General features: G+C 56.6%; 1 protein-coding gene across 6 annotated transcripts in view; it reads right to left on the reverse strand.

Annotated features, from left to right (window-relative positions):
- The window catches only part of gbf1 (golgi brefeldin A resistant guanine nucleotide exchange factor 1), a 55497-nt gene that overhangs the window by 4774 nt on the left and 34646 nt on the right, over nucleotides 1-16077 (reverse strand). For 4 of the 6 annotated variants that reach the window (XM_057023291.1, XM_057023290.1, XM_057023294.1 and 1 more), the window contains exons 8-33: nucleotides 15559-15613; nucleotides 13604-13639; nucleotides 12825-12972; nucleotides 12522-12751; nucleotides 12271-12436; nucleotides 11677-11888; nucleotides 8885-8983; nucleotides 8613-8807; nucleotides 8153-8354; nucleotides 7959-8075; nucleotides 7790-7878; nucleotides 7514-7716; nucleotides 7295-7418; nucleotides 6763-6888; nucleotides 5525-5607; nucleotides 5041-5277; nucleotides 4864-4957; nucleotides 2976-3152; nucleotides 2825-2889; nucleotides 2619-2736; nucleotides 2430-2501; nucleotides 2240-2334; nucleotides 1995-2148; nucleotides 1408-1630; nucleotides 458-615; nucleotides 124-373 (exon numbers count right to left, since the gene is read on the reverse strand). In XM_057023291.1, the coding sequence (XP_056879271.1) occupies nucleotides 124-373; nucleotides 458-615; nucleotides 1408-1630; nucleotides 1995-2148; nucleotides 2240-2334; nucleotides 2430-2501; nucleotides 2619-2736; nucleotides 2825-2889; nucleotides 2976-3152; nucleotides 4864-4957; nucleotides 5041-5277; nucleotides 5525-5607; nucleotides 6763-6888; nucleotides 7295-7418; nucleotides 7514-7716; nucleotides 7790-7878; nucleotides 7959-8075; nucleotides 8153-8354; nucleotides 8613-8807; nucleotides 8885-8983; nucleotides 11677-11888; nucleotides 12271-12436; nucleotides 12522-12751; nucleotides 12825-12972; nucleotides 13604-13639; nucleotides 15559-15613 (3728 nt within the window). The remainder of the gene's footprint in view (nucleotides 1-123; nucleotides 374-457; nucleotides 616-1407; nucleotides 1631-1994; nucleotides 2149-2239; nucleotides 2335-2429; nucleotides 2502-2618; nucleotides 2737-2824; nucleotides 2890-2975; nucleotides 3153-4863; nucleotides 4958-5040; nucleotides 5278-5524; nucleotides 5608-6762; nucleotides 6889-7294; nucleotides 7419-7513; nucleotides 7717-7789; nucleotides 7879-7958; nucleotides 8076-8152; nucleotides 8355-8612; nucleotides 8808-8884; nucleotides 8984-11676; nucleotides 11889-12270; nucleotides 12437-12521; nucleotides 12752-12824; nucleotides 12973-13603; nucleotides 13640-15558; nucleotides 15614-16077) is intronic. The other 2 variants (XM_057023295.1, XM_057023292.1) reach the window with 1 other exon arrangement.

Below are 16077 nucleotides of genomic sequence, written 5' to 3' on the forward strand. Positions count from 1 at the left end.
GCTGGATGAGATACCAGGTGAGCTCCTACTGTAGCTGCTCAACGCTCAGAGCCCCCAGGCGGTCTCGGTCCCATGGACTCACCCCCCACCCACATCCAGGCCTGCAGAATGAGATGTTCTCACCTCCGTTGAGGCTGGCCTCCACAAACACACGAATGGCCCTAACGCACAGCTCAAAGTTGTCGGGGGTGACGTGCGCAGCATCGCGCACGATGAAGGACAAGGTCTCCACACACTTGATGAGAGACTTGGTGTCGTGCTGGCCCAGGTCCTGGCCCAGGGTCAGGCTGTACTGGTTGACCAGTGGGTGGAGAAGCTGAGGCTTATGGCAGCCTGAAGAGGTCTTGCTCATCTCCAGGTCGTCTTTCCCCACCTTAGGAGAGAGAAAAGCCCCAGAATGAGTGTGGTCTCTACACCAGCCCCTCCAGCGTTGTCATGGCGACATGAGTGTGCTGACCACCAGCCAGCCGCTGCTGGCCACATCCACGTCTGTGGTGGAGCGAGGGATCCTGGCCTTGCTGTGCTCCGTGTAGACCTCCGAGTCGGAGGTGTAGCCTCGGTCCACGTTGACCTCACTGACGTGATGAGGGGGCAGCTCGCTGTCTGACTGGGCTCCTGGAGGCAGAGGGCAGAGCAGCCTCATCATCCAACTACTCAAAGTTCTCTTCATGAAGAACCAAAGAAAACAGCTGAAGCTCAGATAAGAGGAGGGTGAGTGAGGTCATGGAGGAAGCACTAGTGAGGCCATGCACTAGTGAGGCCATGGAGGAAGCACTAGTGAGGTCATGGAGGAAGCACTAGTGAGGTCATGGAGGAAGCACTAGTGAGGTCATGCACTAGTGAGGCCATGGAGGAAGCACTCATGAGGTCATGCACTAGTGAGGCCATGGAGGAAGCACTAGTGAGGTCATGGAGGAAGCACTAGTGAGGTCATGGAGGAAGCACTAGTGAGGTCATGCACTAGTGGGGTCATGGAGGAAGCACTAGTGAGGTCATGCACTAGTGGGGTCATGGAGGAAGCACTAGTGAGGTCATGCACTAGTGGGGTCATGGAGGAAGCACTAGTGAGGTCATGCACTAGTGGGGTCATGGAGGAAGCACTAGTGAGGTCATGAAGGAAGCACTAGTGAGGTCATGGAGGAAGCACTAGTGAGGTCATGAAGGAAGCACGAGTGAGGTCATGGAGGAAGCACTAGTGAGGCCATGGAGGAAGCTTCTAGTGAGGTCATGAAGGAAGCACTAGTGAGGTCATGGAGGAAGCACGAGTGAGGTCATGGAGGAAGCACTAGTGAGGCCATGGAGGAAGCACTAGTGAGGCCATGGAGGAAGCACTAGTGAGGCACTAGTCTCACTAGTATGACTAAAGCACTCCTCTAAAGAGAAGACGGGTGGTGAGCAGAGGTGAACCTGTGTCGTTGTCGGTGCTGGAGGCCAGCTGGAAGGAGGCGGGGGGCTTCACGCCCCCTCCGATGCACTCCAGCAGGGAGAAGAGTGTGTACCAATCATCTGTGCAGTGGATGTTGGCTGCATTCGTCTTCAACAGCTCGTGGAGACCATAGGCCACCTCTCTGCTGACCCGGGACAGCACGTGAGGTTTCATCATGAGGAGGAGACGCAGAGACAGGAGAACCTGATGGACAAGGAGACACCAGATCAGGACCAAGGAACATGCTTCACACATCCTTCCAGACCAACCTTCAATGCAAGCAACTTGTGAGGACATCTATCTAAGATCAGCACACGGATGGATCAACGTGTGGGACACCTCACAGTGGGAGCACAACCAAAGACCTGACAGGCCAATCAGGAGCCCCAAAGGTTTCTGAAGTCCAAGAACCTGGGAGAACCTGCTCCTTCTGGCAGATCACGGAGTAACGTATGCTTGGTACCATCAGTGAGGCAGGGTTAGAAGCTCCAGCACCACGACAGTTTTAAGGTAGACCTCATGTAATGCAGCCTGGCTTCCTGGACCCCCTCCCACCACCACGGCCCACCTGAGAGCTGATGTCCTCCCGACGCAGGAGGCGGATGGCGAGCCGGAGGAGTCCCACCACGGCCCGCTCCACCAGGAAGCAGCTGTCGGTGGCGTGGACACAGAGGTGGTAGAGATGGTCCCGCACGGTCTGCCACACGCAGGACACGCGATCTCTGCGACACACACACACACACACACACACACACACACACAGTCATGGCGTTACCCTCACAACCAGCCTTTGCTGCTGGGCTCAGTTCCTACCGGTTCTCCAGAACGATGCGCAGCAGCATCTCCAGGCAGAAGGCAGCATCCTCCTCATCGTTGGTCTCTTCATCGGGCGTCACCGAGATCAGAGCCTGCAGGGAGGATGAGTTAGTTCCTGTGTGAACCACCACAGGCAGCAGCACCTCAGCACAGGTGTTGAGATCTTCGTTCAGATGAGATAAACAACCTTCATCAGCTCCTGCAGGGACTCCAGCTGCAGGAACTTGCTCTCCGTGATTAACTTCTCTGGGTCACATTGCTAGGAAGGAGGAAGCACAACACCAGACAGCTCAGAGGAGGGACCAGGAGGAGGACCTGACAGACCTCTGGAGCCTCACAGGCTCCCTGAGGAGTGGCGGGAGCAGCAGCCCTGTACCTTGATGCAGAGGACGGCGGCCTGCTTGGCCTCCTGGTTCTCTGTGGACGGTCCTCGGGTTCCCGACTGTTCAGCTCCACTCAGCCAGGTAACAAAGCTCAGCACTGCTGACTCCCCGCTGGGAAACACAGCAGCACACATCATCCTTCCGTCCCGCTCAGGGGAACGTAGCGTGGCCAACACACACACAGCTGCTCCACACGTACCGATTGGACGGGGTCTCCTCTCTTTGAAGAGAAATCTTCCCATTGGGCTCTAAGAAGTCCTCCACCTGAGGAGCAAAGACAGTGCTGATGACTGAACAGCAGGGGGCAGCAGAGGACTGGCCATCCCACACAGATACGCTGGAACACTGACCTCAACCATGGCTTTGGGCAGCAGCTCCGACCGGAACAGCTGCAGCATGGAGTCCATTATGTTCTTCCAGCCCTCCCTAAGGATGTTGCCATGGCGATGGGCAAGGTCAAACACTGCCTTGGCTGCTGTCTGTGCCTTGCTGTTACTTCCAAACACGCTAGGAAGGTTTTCTACTGACTGTAGGGAACAACAGACAACAACAAGTTCGACTGTTCATATGGTAGTTTGACTGGAGACTTTAGTGGCCGACAGAGGAAACACATGACAAAACTACCAATATTAATAAAATAAAGGGACATAACGTAATAAAGGGACAAACTACAGCCACACGTCCATATCAGTAGGAGACCAACAGTCCCTCAGTTGGTTGTGTGTGTGTGTGTGTCTGTCTGTCTGTCTGTCTACACATTAAAAATGGTGAATCAACAGGATCTGGTTGGTTCTTAGCAGCGCTATAATGACTCCTAGCTCATGTGTTGCTAAGCTAACGGTAGGCTGGTTTGAGGACAACAGTGAGTCGCTGGACATTAAGACAACGTGTAATCAGCTGTTGGAGGACATCCTAGAGACGTCCTGTCAGGAAGGGTGAACGAGATGGACCCGGCATCTTCAGGGGTCTCCACCCATCTTCAGGAGTCTCCACCTATCTTCAGGAGTCTCCACCTATCTTCAGGAGTCTCCACCCATCTTCAGGGGTCTCCACCCATCTTCAGGGGTCTCCACTCATCTTCAGGAGTCTCCACCCATCTTCAGGAGTCTCCACCCATCTTCAGGAGTCTCCACCCATCTTCAGGGTCTCCACCCATCTTCAGGAGTCTCCACCCATCTTCAGGGGTCTCCACCCATCTTCAGGAGTCTCCACCCATCTTCAGGAGTCTCCACTCATCTTCAGGGGTCTCCACCCATCTTCAGGAGTCTCCACTCATCTTCAGGGGTCTCCACCCATCTTCAGGAGTCTCCACTCATCTTCAGGAGTCTCCACCCATCTTCAGGAGTCTCCACTCATCTTCAGGGGTCTCCACCCATCTTCAGGAGTCTCCACTCATCTTCAGGAGTCTCCACCCATCTTCAGGAGTCTCCACTCATCTTCAGGGGTCTCCACCCATCTTCAGGAGTCTCCACTCATCTTCAGGAGTCTCCACCCATCTTCAGGAGTCTCCACTCATCTTCAGGGGTCTCCACCCATCTTCAGGAGTCTCCACTCATCTTCAGGGGTCTCCACCCATCTTCAGGAGTCTCCACTCATCTTCAGGAGTCTCCACCCATCTTCAGGAGTCTCCACCCATCTTCAGGAGTCTCCACCATCTTCAGGGTCTCCACCCATCTTCAGGAGTCTCCACCCATCTTCAGGAGTCTCCACTCATCTTCAGGAGTCTCCACCTATCTTCAGGAGTCTCCACCCATCTTCAGGAGTCTCCACCCATCTTCAGGGGTCTCCTTCAGCCCTGCTGTGGTCTTCAGCCCCGTTGTGGTCTTCAGCCCCGTTGTGGCCTTCAGCCCCCCCGGGGCCTCTTCAGCCCTGCCGAGGCCTTCAGCCCCGTTGTGGCCTTCAGCCTCCCCGGGCCCTTCAGCCCTCCCGGGGCCCCTTCAGCCCCCCCGGGGCCCCTTCAGCCCTGCCGAGGCCTTCAGCCCCGTTGTGGCCTTCAGCCCCCCCGGGCCCTTCAGCCCTCCCAGGGCCCCTTCAGCCCCCCCAGGCCCTTCAGCCCCCCCGGGCCTTCAGCCCCCCCAGGCCCTTCAGCCCTGCTGTGAGGAGCATTTGGCTGGACCTGCACTGAGGTTGGCTGGCCAACAGGCAGGTGCAGCCCTGGCCAGAGGGAGAACGCTACAGCAGAGTTCAACAGGCCTTCAGGAACATGAAAGGGGGCGTTTGCTGTGTGGAGAGCTTTACCTCACTGCTCAGGGTGGTAAACTTGCAGAGGGAGATGATGAGGTTGTCGAAAACGTCGCTGAAGCCATAATGAGCTGCTATCATTGCACACTTCCTGAAAAGAGAGAAAGACCTGAACAACAAGGACTGGTGGAGCACCTGGAAACAGGTTCTTCAGCAGGGATGGAGGGTTCGTACCTGAAGCCAGCGATAGCCTTCTGCAGGATGCCGTCATCAAGACTCTTGTCGAACACGTAGGAGAGGGCAGCAATGGTGGGGCCCCACGTCATGGAGAACAGGTCATGATCACAGCTGCCAGGTGGCAGGTGGAGGAAGAGGCCCTCAGGTGTGGCACCACGGTGCAGCAAGACACTCCAGACGTAGTTCTCCTTCACCAGGCCGATCTGCTCGTCAGGCATCACGATCTCTTCACTCCTGCAGAGCACACACACCTCACCTGTGACACCAGGTGAGTCCGAGTCCTGCCCATGGACAGCAGGACGGGCCTCAGCCTCAGACACCTTCTCAGTCTGGGCTGCTGGTGCAGCAGGAACCCAGATAGAAGGTGGCTCGGCTGGGCACCATCAGAGGAGCTGCGACCTCACACAGAGAACTGGGTGGAGGTCTTGACCATGAGAGCTAACCGTGGCATAGGTCAGTGGAGGTGTGTGAAGGAGCGTACTTGATGGCTGTGTAGATGTCCTCCAACATGTCCTGCTCAAAGTCCTTGTTTCCATTCACCCCCTTCAGATTCTTCTTGAATTGCTGTGAACAAGAACAAAGAGGAAAATGAGAAAATGTGGTTGGAAAAGTCCAAAAAAGTCAAGACCAAGACAGAGTTGGGAGGTGTCCTCCTCCACCGTCTCAGCTCAGACCCCCAGGCCTAGGGTAGCACCAAGAGAGCACGGAAACGTGACAGCGCACGTGTCCGGTCACCTGATACAGCCCAGGTTAGGGTTAGGGTTAGCACCTTCCATGTTCGGGCTGAGATCAGCTCACATCTCAGAGTCCAGTTCAAGAAGTCAGTCCCTCCCAACTAGCTACTGGACCCACTCAACAAGGCGCCTTGGCGTGCCGGTCAGACTGGTTTATGCTCCTGATCGGACCTGCACATTGCTAGGAAAAGGAGATATTTGCATGCTAACAAAGCTCACAGCCAACACACATTACAGCTGCTGAGCACGGGGGCGAGGCGCCACTTTTATTAGCCTTCTCCAGCCTATTGTGTGCAAACCTTTGCCTGTTGTCTCAGCCGGGGGGGATTGGGGGGGGCGTCAACGTGCAAACCACAAATGACCTTTTGGGAATGTATGGTGACAATCTAAAGACTGCACAATGCAGGTCCCGTGATGAGGTTATGACACCGACTTAAAGAAGATCAGCTCTACAAAGTGTGAGCAAGGAGAGAAGAATGTAGCTGGAGCAGAGAGGCAGCAAGTGCTCCCTGGTGGGGGGCGGGGGGCGGGGGGCGGGGGCGGGGGCCACCCACTGACTGTTCCAAGCTGCCTCACACTCTGTTTAGTCTTCAGCAGCTCCCACATTCCCTCCATCTTTGGGAGGCTCACTGCCATAAACAGCAACTCCAAGTCCCAGTGGGAGCCCCAAATGAGGAAGATCCCACTGGCTAAATGTGGGCGGAGCCTTCCTCCTGGCACCTGTTCAGAAGAGCTCGGCCCCTCGGCCAGAGCGCCGCTGCCTGCAGCTGTTGACATCTGTATGGCTCCTCTTTTAACAGCCACCCTCGCCTCCGTTGGGCACCTGTTGGGGGGTCCATTCCCCACCGGTGCGTGCACCATAAAGTAGTGGGAGAAAGTTCCCATGTTGGAGCTCCGAGCTGAGGAACACTGGACAGGAAGTGGTGCTTGGGTCTCCTAACTCCCGACTGATTTTAGAGGAGCTGAAGTGTAGGAGCGCACTCACCTCCACCGTCATGGGGACGTTCTGCTTCCGCACGTTGTGGTTGTGCTGGTCGGTGTTCAGCATGATGATGGCGTAAGCCAGAGCAAAGCCCGCGTCGTTGGTCATGAAAGGAGAGCCGTTGACTTTCTGCAGAGACACAGGCCACCTTAGGGTTAGGGTTAGCTCCAGCAGCACACAGCTAAGGGGGCGGTCTGAGGCCAGAAGAACCAGCCCTGCTCCCAACCACAGAGAGGAGCAGAACCAGCCCTGCTCCTCTCTGTGTTCAGGAGCAGAACCAGCTCTGCTCCTCTCTGTGGTTGGGAGCAGAACCAGCTCTGCTCCTCTCTGTGGTTGGGAGCAGAACCAGCCCTGCTCCTCTCTGTGTTCAGGAGCAGAACCAGCCCTGCTCCTCTCTGTGGTTGGGGTTAGCCCGTCGTGTTCCCTAACCCTAACCCTTCCTGCTCCAGCCCACCACCCCTCCCAGTCATGCTTGTTGGCTGCTGGCTGCTCTCCTGCTGACTGTAAGGAGGAAGTGACGTCAGCCTGGACTCACGTGCCAGTTGTCTGTAAAGGTTTCCAGGAGTCTCTGGATAACTGGAGCTTCTCCAGGCAGCCTAAAGGCCTCCAGGTACAGCCTGAGAGCCTCGTCAATCCGAAGCCCTTGGAAGCCAAAGGTGCTGCAATCAAAACGTACAAGTCTTTCTCACTTCCTGTCCTCAGGAGCATCTCGGAACACTGAAAGGATCTAAAACTCCAGAGAAGCTCATCGTACTTCACAAAGGAGTCCAGGAGCTCCGCGTTCTTTCGGTCACTGATGTACTCGCCAATCATCTTCTTGTCCAGCCGGGGGTTTTCCCTGAGCCACTGAGCTATTTGGTTGTTGTCCGTGGGGGTGCTGAGGAGGCCCTTCTCCTGCAGGAACTGGATCCCCTTCTTTGGCTTCTGGTTGAACTGCTCTGTGCCGGCGATCAACAACTGGGGGAGACAGCGGAACAGTGAGGGGACAGTCTGACAGGCGAGCCAACGTAGGACAGCCAGCGCGTCCTGCCTTTTTCTTGGTGCGGATGTCCATCAGCTCCTGAGAGTCAGGCAGGAAGCTGGAGAAGCGCTGGGGCTTCGGCGGCGCTCTCTTCTCAGCTGCAACAACACAACACAACACAACACAAGACTACAGGCCCAGTCCAAAACACACGTGGAAGCAAGTGTCAGACCCTGACCAGCGTCCCCGTCTCCGTGGTCCTGCCTGCTGGGCCGCATCTTCTCAGCCATCTGCTGTCCAGGGGTGGGAGGGCTGTCCACGTGGGGAAGACCATTGGTGATGCTCTGGTTGGGCTCTGGAGAAAGAGCAGGTACACTGGAGTTAGCATTTACCCAGAAGATAATCCAGCTTCCATCCACGTGCACGTCCTACCTGATCTGGGGTCTGTGCCAGCGCCAGCGTCTGTGGCTGAACTTAGTCCTTCTGCACTTGGTGCTTCTAGCTGCTCCTGGTGAGCAGCACCACTGAGCACCTTGGCCTGGCAGTGGGCCTCGATGCTGTCGATGACGGTCAGCAGAGCCTCCAGGGACAGAAGGTGGGTGGTGTAGAGCTGGCCCGACACTGGGAAGGCATTCTGTAAGAGAGGGAAGCTGTCATGAGGAAGCTGAAGCTCATCATCTGCTGACACAGCAGGTCTTTGATGCTACGACTGGCGGCTTCATCAGCTACAGGAAGCAGCAGCACTCCAACAAGCACAGTGAAGACGATCAAGGAGCCCAGAAAGGCAGCAGGTTCGGGTTAGGGTTCGGGTTAGGGTTAGAAAAGAGCCCGGTTTGGGCCAGTGAGCATCAAAAGGGTTCTTGAGGCTCCGCTTCAGGAGGTGGGGCGTTACCTTGGACAACAGCTTAGTCAGGTCCTCGAACAGGTTGGAGCAGTAGAAGTCACAGTCGTAGTTGATGTAGAGTTCAGTCACAAAGCTGGGGATCCTCCACAGCTGGACCAGCGCCTCCAGAGCCACTTCTTTCATTTCATAGGGCATTTTAATGTTCTCCGAGGTGATGATGTCCATCACCCTCTTCAGGTACATCTGCAACACACAGACACCAGATTTGCTGCCTCTTCCAACTCCACAAGCAACGACCATTAGCATAGCAACATGTTTACCTCCAGCTGGAACTTTAAGTGGATCCTCATGCTTTCAAACAGCAGGAAGCAGACGCGTATGGAAGAGACGTACAGGTTCATCCGCTCCACACTCAGCAGCTGCAACACACACAAGAGCCACAGCTCCTCAGTTCCTCCGTCCACGCCGCTGGTCTTTGCTGAGTAGATCCTGCAGAGGCTCAGTAGCGGGACCAGAACACAAAAACATCTGCTGTGTAGTGGAGCAGCGGGCATGAGGAGCACCCTGGGGAGCAGCACCAGCGGGGCTTTACCTGGAGCAGGTGTCTGCACCAGCGGGGCTTTACCTGGAGCAGGTGTCTGCACCAGCGGGGCTTTACCTGGAGCAGGTGTCTGCACCAGCGGGGCTTAACCTGGAGCAGGTGTCTGCACCAGCGGGGCTTTACCTGGGCAGGTGTCCGCACCAGCGGGGCTTTACCCGGAGCAGGTGTCCGCACCAGCGGGGCTTTACCTGGAGCAGGTGTCTGCACCAGCGGGGCTTTACCCGGAGCAGGTGTCTGCACCAGCAGGGCTTTACCCGGAGCAGGTGTCCGCACCAGCGGGGCTTTACCCGGAGCAGGTGTCCGCACCAGCGGGCTTTACCTGGAGCAGGTGTCTGCACCAGCGGGGCTTTACCTGGAGCAGGTGTTGCACCAGCGGGGCTTTACCTGGAGCAGGTGTCTGCACCAGCGGGCTTTACCTGGAGCAGTGTCGCACCAGCGGGGCTTTACCTGGAGCAGGTGTCCGCACCAGCGGGGCTTTACCTGGAGCAGGTGTCTGCACCAGCAGGGCTTTACCCGGAGCAGGTGTCAGCACCAGCGGGGCTTTACCGGAGCAGGTGTCCGCACCAGCGGGGCTTTACCCGGAGCAGCTGTCCGCACCAGCAGGCTTTACCGGAGCAGGTGTCTGCACCAGCAGGGTTTTACCTGGAGCAGGTGTCCGCACCAGCAGGGCTTTACCCGGAGCAGGGTCTGCACCAGCAGGGTTTTACCTGGAGCAGGTGTCTGCACCAGCGGGGCTTTACCTGGAGCAGGTGTCTGCACCAGCAGGCTTTACCTGGAGCAGGTGTCTGCAGGGCTTTACCTGGAGCAGCTGTCTGCACCAGCGGGGCTTTACCCGGAGCAGGTGTCCGCACCAGCGGGGCTTTACCCGGAGCAGGTGTCCGCACCAGCGGGGCTTTACCCGGAGCAGGTGTCCGCACCAGCGGGGCTTTACCTGGAGCAGGTGTCCGCACCAGCGGGGCTTTACCCGGAGCAGCTGTCTGCACCAGCGGGGCTTTACCTGGAGCAGGTGTCCGCACCAGCGGGGCTTTACCCGGAGCAGCTGTCTGCACCAGCAGGGCTTTACCTGGAGCAGCTGTCTGCACCAGCGGGGCTTTACCCGGAGCAGGTGTCTGCACCAGCGGGGCTTTACCCGGAGCAGGTGTCTGCACCAGCGGGGCTTTACCTGGAGCAGGTGTCTGCAGGGCTTTACCTGGAGCAGGTGTCTGCACCAGCAGGGCTTTACCTGGAGCAGGTGTCTGCACCAGCAGGGCTTTACCTGGAGCAGGTGTCTGCACCAGCGGGGCTTTACCTGGAGCAGGTGTCCGCACCAGCGGGGCTTTACCTGGAGCAGGTGTCCGCACCAGCGGGGCTTTACCTGGAGCAGGTGTCTGCACCAGCGGGGCTTTACCTGGAGCAGGTGTCCGCACCAGCGGGGCTTTACCTGGAGCAGGTGTCTGCAGGGCTTTACCTGGAGCAGGTGTCAGCACCAGCGGGGCTTACCTGGAGCAGGTGTCAGGTCAGCGGGGCTTTACCTGGAGCAGGTGTCTGCACCAGCAGGGTTTTACCTGGAGCAGGTGTCTGCAGGGCTTTACCTGGAGCAGGTGTCAGCACCAGCGGGGCTTTACCTGGAGCAGGTGTCTGCAGGGCTTTACCTGGAGCAGGTGTCTGCAGGGCTTTACCTGGAGCAGGTGTCTGCACCAGCGGGGCTTTACCTGGAGCAGGTGTCTGCACCAGCAGGGCTTTACCTGGAGCAGGTGTGCAGGGCTTTACCTGGAGCAGGTGTCTGCCCAGCGGGGCTTTACCTGGAGCAGTGTCTGCAGGGCTTTACCTGGAGCAGGTGTCAGCACCAGCAGGGCTTTACCTGGAGCAGGTGTCTGCAGGGCTTTACCTGGAGCAGGTGTCAGCACCAGCGGGGCTTTACCTGGAGCAGGTGTCAGCACCAGCAGGGCTTTACCTGGAGCAGGTGTCAGCACCAGCAGGGCTTTAACTGGAGCAGGTGTCTGCAGGGCTTTACCTCTGGAGCAGGTGTCAGCACCAGCGGGGCTTTACCTGGAGCAGGTGTCAGCACCAGCAGGGCTTTACCTGGAGCAGGTGTCTGCAGGGCTTTACCTGGAGCAGGTGTCTGCACCAGCGGGGCTTTACCTGGAGCAGGTGTCCGCACCAGCGGGGCTTTACCTGGAGCAGGTGTCTGCACCAGCGGGGCTTTACCTGGAGCAGGTGTCTGCACCAGCGGGGCTTTACCTGGAGCAGGTGTCCGCACCAGCGGGGCTTTACCTGGAGCAGGTGTCTGCACCAGCGGGGCTTTACCTGGAGCAGGTGTCTGCACCAGCGGGGCTTTACCCGGAGCAGCTGTCTGCACCAGCGGGGCTTTACCTGGAGCAGCTGTCTGCACCAGCGGGGCTTTACCTGGAGCAGCTGTCTGCACCAGCGGGGCTTTACCTGGAGCAGGTGTCTGCACCAGCGGGGCTTTACCTGGAGCAGGTGTCTGCAGGGCTTTACCTGGAGCAGGTGTCTGCACCAGCGGGGCTTTACCTGGAGCAGGTGTCTGCACAGCTCATCCTTGACCAGCACCAGCAGCGACGCACAGTTGGCGATGTGTCCCGACTCCAGTGCAACCGTTAAAAGCTGCAGGCCCATGTGCATCATGGCGTCGTTGTTGTGGCGATCGTGGGGATTGGTGAGAGAAATCAGGAAGCGGAAAAGCTCTCTGAGACAGGGAAGTCCATAGGGAAGGAGGGAGGAGCCTGGAAGGGAGCAAGGACACATGTTAGGGTACGGGATCACGTGATGCACATCCCCATCATCTCTCACACTCTCTCTCTCTCTCTCCTCTCTCTCTCTCTCTCTCTCTGTCTCTCTGTCTCTCTGTCTCTCTCTCTCTCTCTCTCTCTCTCTCGTCTCTCTCTCTCTCTCTCTCTCTCTCTCTCTCTCTCACTCACTCACTCCCTCACTCACTCACTCACTCACTCACTCATCACTCACTCACTCATCACTCACTCACTCACTCACTCACTCCTCACTCACTCACTCACTCACTCACTCCTCACTCACTCACTCACCACTCACTCACTCACACACACACACACAAGCGTTGTGTGCATACACTCTGTGAGATCAGGGTGTTACCGTCTCTCTGTGTGGACTGGGTGAACCGGACTCCGCGGGGGTTCACATAGTCCATGTCATGGACCGAGCTACTGTCCACCTGCTCTCTCAGAGAGTCTTTGTCTTCCAGAACCTCTGGGATGGACTCCACCGAAGCTGAAGCTGACGGAACACGCCGGCCCTCAGACTAGAGCGAAATCAGGGAGAGAAGAGAGCTGGCAGTGGGAGGAAGGGGCAGGAGGTTCTGATTGGTGTGTGAGTCCAGAGGGTACCTGTGCCCCTGGAGAGCCAGGCTCCGTCCCAGGAAGAGGAGCAGCTCTGTTGGGGCTGACTGCAGAGGAACCACACTGGTCCAGGTCAGAGAGGTCTTCCCTGGAGGTGGCTTTGGAACCTGTTTCCAGGCCACTGTCCGTAGTTGTAGGACTGGAAATGGATGAGCCAGCACTTTGTGAAGGAGGTAGGCTGGGGGTGGCCGAGCCGTGCTCAATGAAGGGGACCCCTCCTACGTGGGGAGAAGCACAGCCGTTGGACACCAGGCAGCAAAAGCCCCGGTGGTTTGAGAGGGGGCTCATTACCCGACAGGTTGTTGTTGCTGAGGGTGCTGGACTGTGCTGCCTCCATCTGACCAGAGGGACTTCGCACCAAATGCCGCGGCGGCCTGGGGGAGCGTTTCTGCTTCTTCCACTTAGACGACTCGCTCATCCCACCGGCTCGCATCTTTAACTGGCACAGAAGAGCAGAGGAAGAAGGTGAACGGAGCTGTTGAAGACACAACCATGCTAGAACATCATCCAACAACTGCTGATGTGACAACAGAACTGCACCCTTTAGAGTCGCTACAGGCAACGCCAAGAGTTAGCTCTGCAGGCTCCAGCTAGCAGCTAGCATTTTCCTTCTGAAGGATGGTGTCAAACAGGGCAGCAGGAAGTCATAAGCTAGCATGAGTGAAGCCAGTGAGCGACCCCACTGCCATTGGAGCAGCATTAGAGCTTTCTTGTGCCCACATTCTTCTGCCTGGATGTGTGAGCAGGCTGTCCTCGTGTCCTTTGTCCCTCTGTTTGACTAGTGCACTCAGCTATTTCCATCTGTTCTGTCATATCTGGCAGCGGGACACCTGCCAGATCAAGAGCTACGTTATCTCTGAATTCTACACCCTATTATGCAAAAGCTGTGAGGCAAGTGCCCCGGGTTGGTGCCATAAAGCAGGGGCAGGCCCACGCTGAGCTCCGGCCCGGTTCTGACAGGCTTCAGGAGGTCCAGATGGAGTCCAACACAGGCCAGCGTGGCTCCTGCTGATGGTGGGTAGAGACTAAGGAGCTAGGAGAGAGGGGGAACACACAGCCATCGTCCTTACCTGCACTCGTTTGTTTTTCCATAAGATATTGGAGGCCTCAGAAGAGAAGGGTGGGCAGATACCCGGGATTAGTGAGGGACACATGTCAGCAGAGAGTCCAGCAAAGCAAGCTCAAATGCACACGCACGTGCACAAGCAGGAAGGGCTCCATCCACACCACATGCAGCTAGCTGAGGAGCAGGGAGGCCCGAAGCATGCAGGAGTCCAAAAGCACCGGGAACACAGTCCAACACGTGGAAAAGTGGGAAAGGTTCCAACCAGGATGAGCAGAACACAGTGGAGGACTCACAAGAACACACGCTGCAGAACCTGCTGTCAGCCAAGAGATTCATGCTCACGTCCAGCTTTAAACATCAAAATGGGCTTCTCAGGACCCTCAACTGGTCTTTACAGGAGACATCCTCACTTCTACTCAGCCTGGCCCAAAAGTCTCCACCTGAGAGAAGCTAGCTCCCAGTGGGGGGGGGGAAGATGGTGGTGCTTATGGGGAGAGGCCCATCATTGTCCTGCATCCAGCAGGAGAAACATCTCCTAAAACTGTACAGAACTGTCCAAATGTCCATTATTCAAAGGTGGGAGGACAGTGGGAGGACAGTGGGAGGACAGTGGGAGGACAGTGGGGAACCATCCTCTTGGAGGTTGGAACAAACCCTGAAAGAAGGTCTGGTGCACTCAGAGGGTAGAAGAGCACCAGTGGAGCTCAGGACTGTGGTGAATAGTGAGAGCTGGAACATCTCCACATGCACAATGTGGAGGGACTGAAGAGCTGTGGAGCCTTCAGAGAAGCAGTGATCAGGGAGGCTGATCAGGGGTCTGCTGGGGGGCATAAAGGCTCTGGAGCATGGAAGAAGGTCACGGGGTCTGATGGGTCCAGAGTGACCCTGTTCCAGAGTGACCTGGGTCCAGAGTGACCTGGGTCCAGAGTGACCTGGGTCCAGAGTGAGGGGGCATCAGGGTAGGAAGAGAGGCAGATGAACCCATGCTCCCATCATGGTGTCTACTGGACCAGCCTGGGGGGCAGAGCTCTGATCTGGGGCTGCTGCAGGTCCTCAGGTCCAGGTTCAGCAACATTCTCTTCCCTGATGATGTGGGCATATTCCAAGATGAGACTTCCAGGATTCCTGGGGCTCAGATAGTGAGAGGTTTGATGAGACATCATTTCACACATGGACGGGCCCCCAGAGTCCAGACCTCACCCCCCCTGAGAAGCTTTGGGACGTGCTGGAGAAGCTCCGACTCTGCCATCATCACTACAGGGAGGGAGATGAATGATGGGAAGAACAGTGTGACCTTCAGAAGCTGGAGGGGGTGTGTCCTGACCGCAGCTGAGCAGGCTCCGCCCACATTAGGAGTGTGTGACCTTTGGTTGGTGGCCACCTTCTACTTTGGCTGAGAAGCTTCACTCACAATTACACATTTTAGCATTTCATTCTTCTGAGGTGTGTAGAAATAAGACTGGGAGAGAAGAAACCTGACATGGATGGAGATGCTAAGCTAGCAGCACTGCTGGAAATGCTCATCCTGGACTGGACAAGAACTGCTCCACAAATCTTCTGGTTGTCATTGCTGATGAGGAGCAACAAGCCAGAACACATGAAGAAGATGTTTGATATGGAGCCTGTGGAGAAGGTTGGACTCCAGCAGGGCCAACAGCACCATCATCAACATCACAAGAGACTCGGACAGTCGGCACTTTCTCAGGTGACCAAAGAGAAGCTGAAAGGTGACGGAGGACATGAAAGCATGAGCCGTCAACCCTGGTTCCATCAGAGGAACCTGAAGAAAGCCCACCCTGGGAGAGGTTATCTTCACCAGAGTGCTACACGTCTGTTCACGCTGGCGTTACCCTCAGATAGGAGAAGAGACACAGGTGAACGCATGCAAACCGTGATGGACACCACATCCAACAGGGAGCCAACAGAACGGAACAGGTTGGAGCATTCATGGCCTCTTACCTTCTTCATGTTGGCCCCCACAGAACTCTTGGCCTCCTCTTTGAACTGTGGTAATCTAAAAGACAAAGGAAGTGAAAACAGTAATTAATAATTAACCCTAACCGGTTGGCTAACCCTAACCCTAACCAGTTGGCTAACACTAACCGGTGGCTAACCCTAACCTTAACCAGTTGGCTAACCCTAACCAGTTGGCTAACCCTAACCCTAACCGGTTGGCTAACCCTAACCCTAACTGATTGGCTAACCCTAACCAGTTGGCTAACCCTAACCGGTTGGCTAACCCTAACCGGTTGGCTAACCCTAACCCGAACTGATTGGCTAACCCTAACCAGTTGGCTAACCCTAACCGGTTGGCTAACCCTAACCCTAACCGGTTGGCTAACCCTAACCCTAACTGATTGGCTAACCCTAACCGGTTGGCTAACCCTAACCGGTTGGCTAACCCTAACCCTAACCGGTTGGCTAACCCTAACCGGTTGGCTAACCCTAACTGGTTGGCTAACCCTAACCCTAACCGGT

This window comes from Takifugu flavidus, unplaced genomic scaffold (assembly GCF_003711565.1).
Source record: "Takifugu flavidus isolate HTHZ2018 unplaced genomic scaffold, ASM371156v2 ctg194, whole genome shotgun sequence".
Lineage (NCBI taxonomy): Eukaryota > Metazoa > Chordata > Actinopteri > Tetraodontiformes > Tetraodontidae > Takifugu > Takifugu flavidus.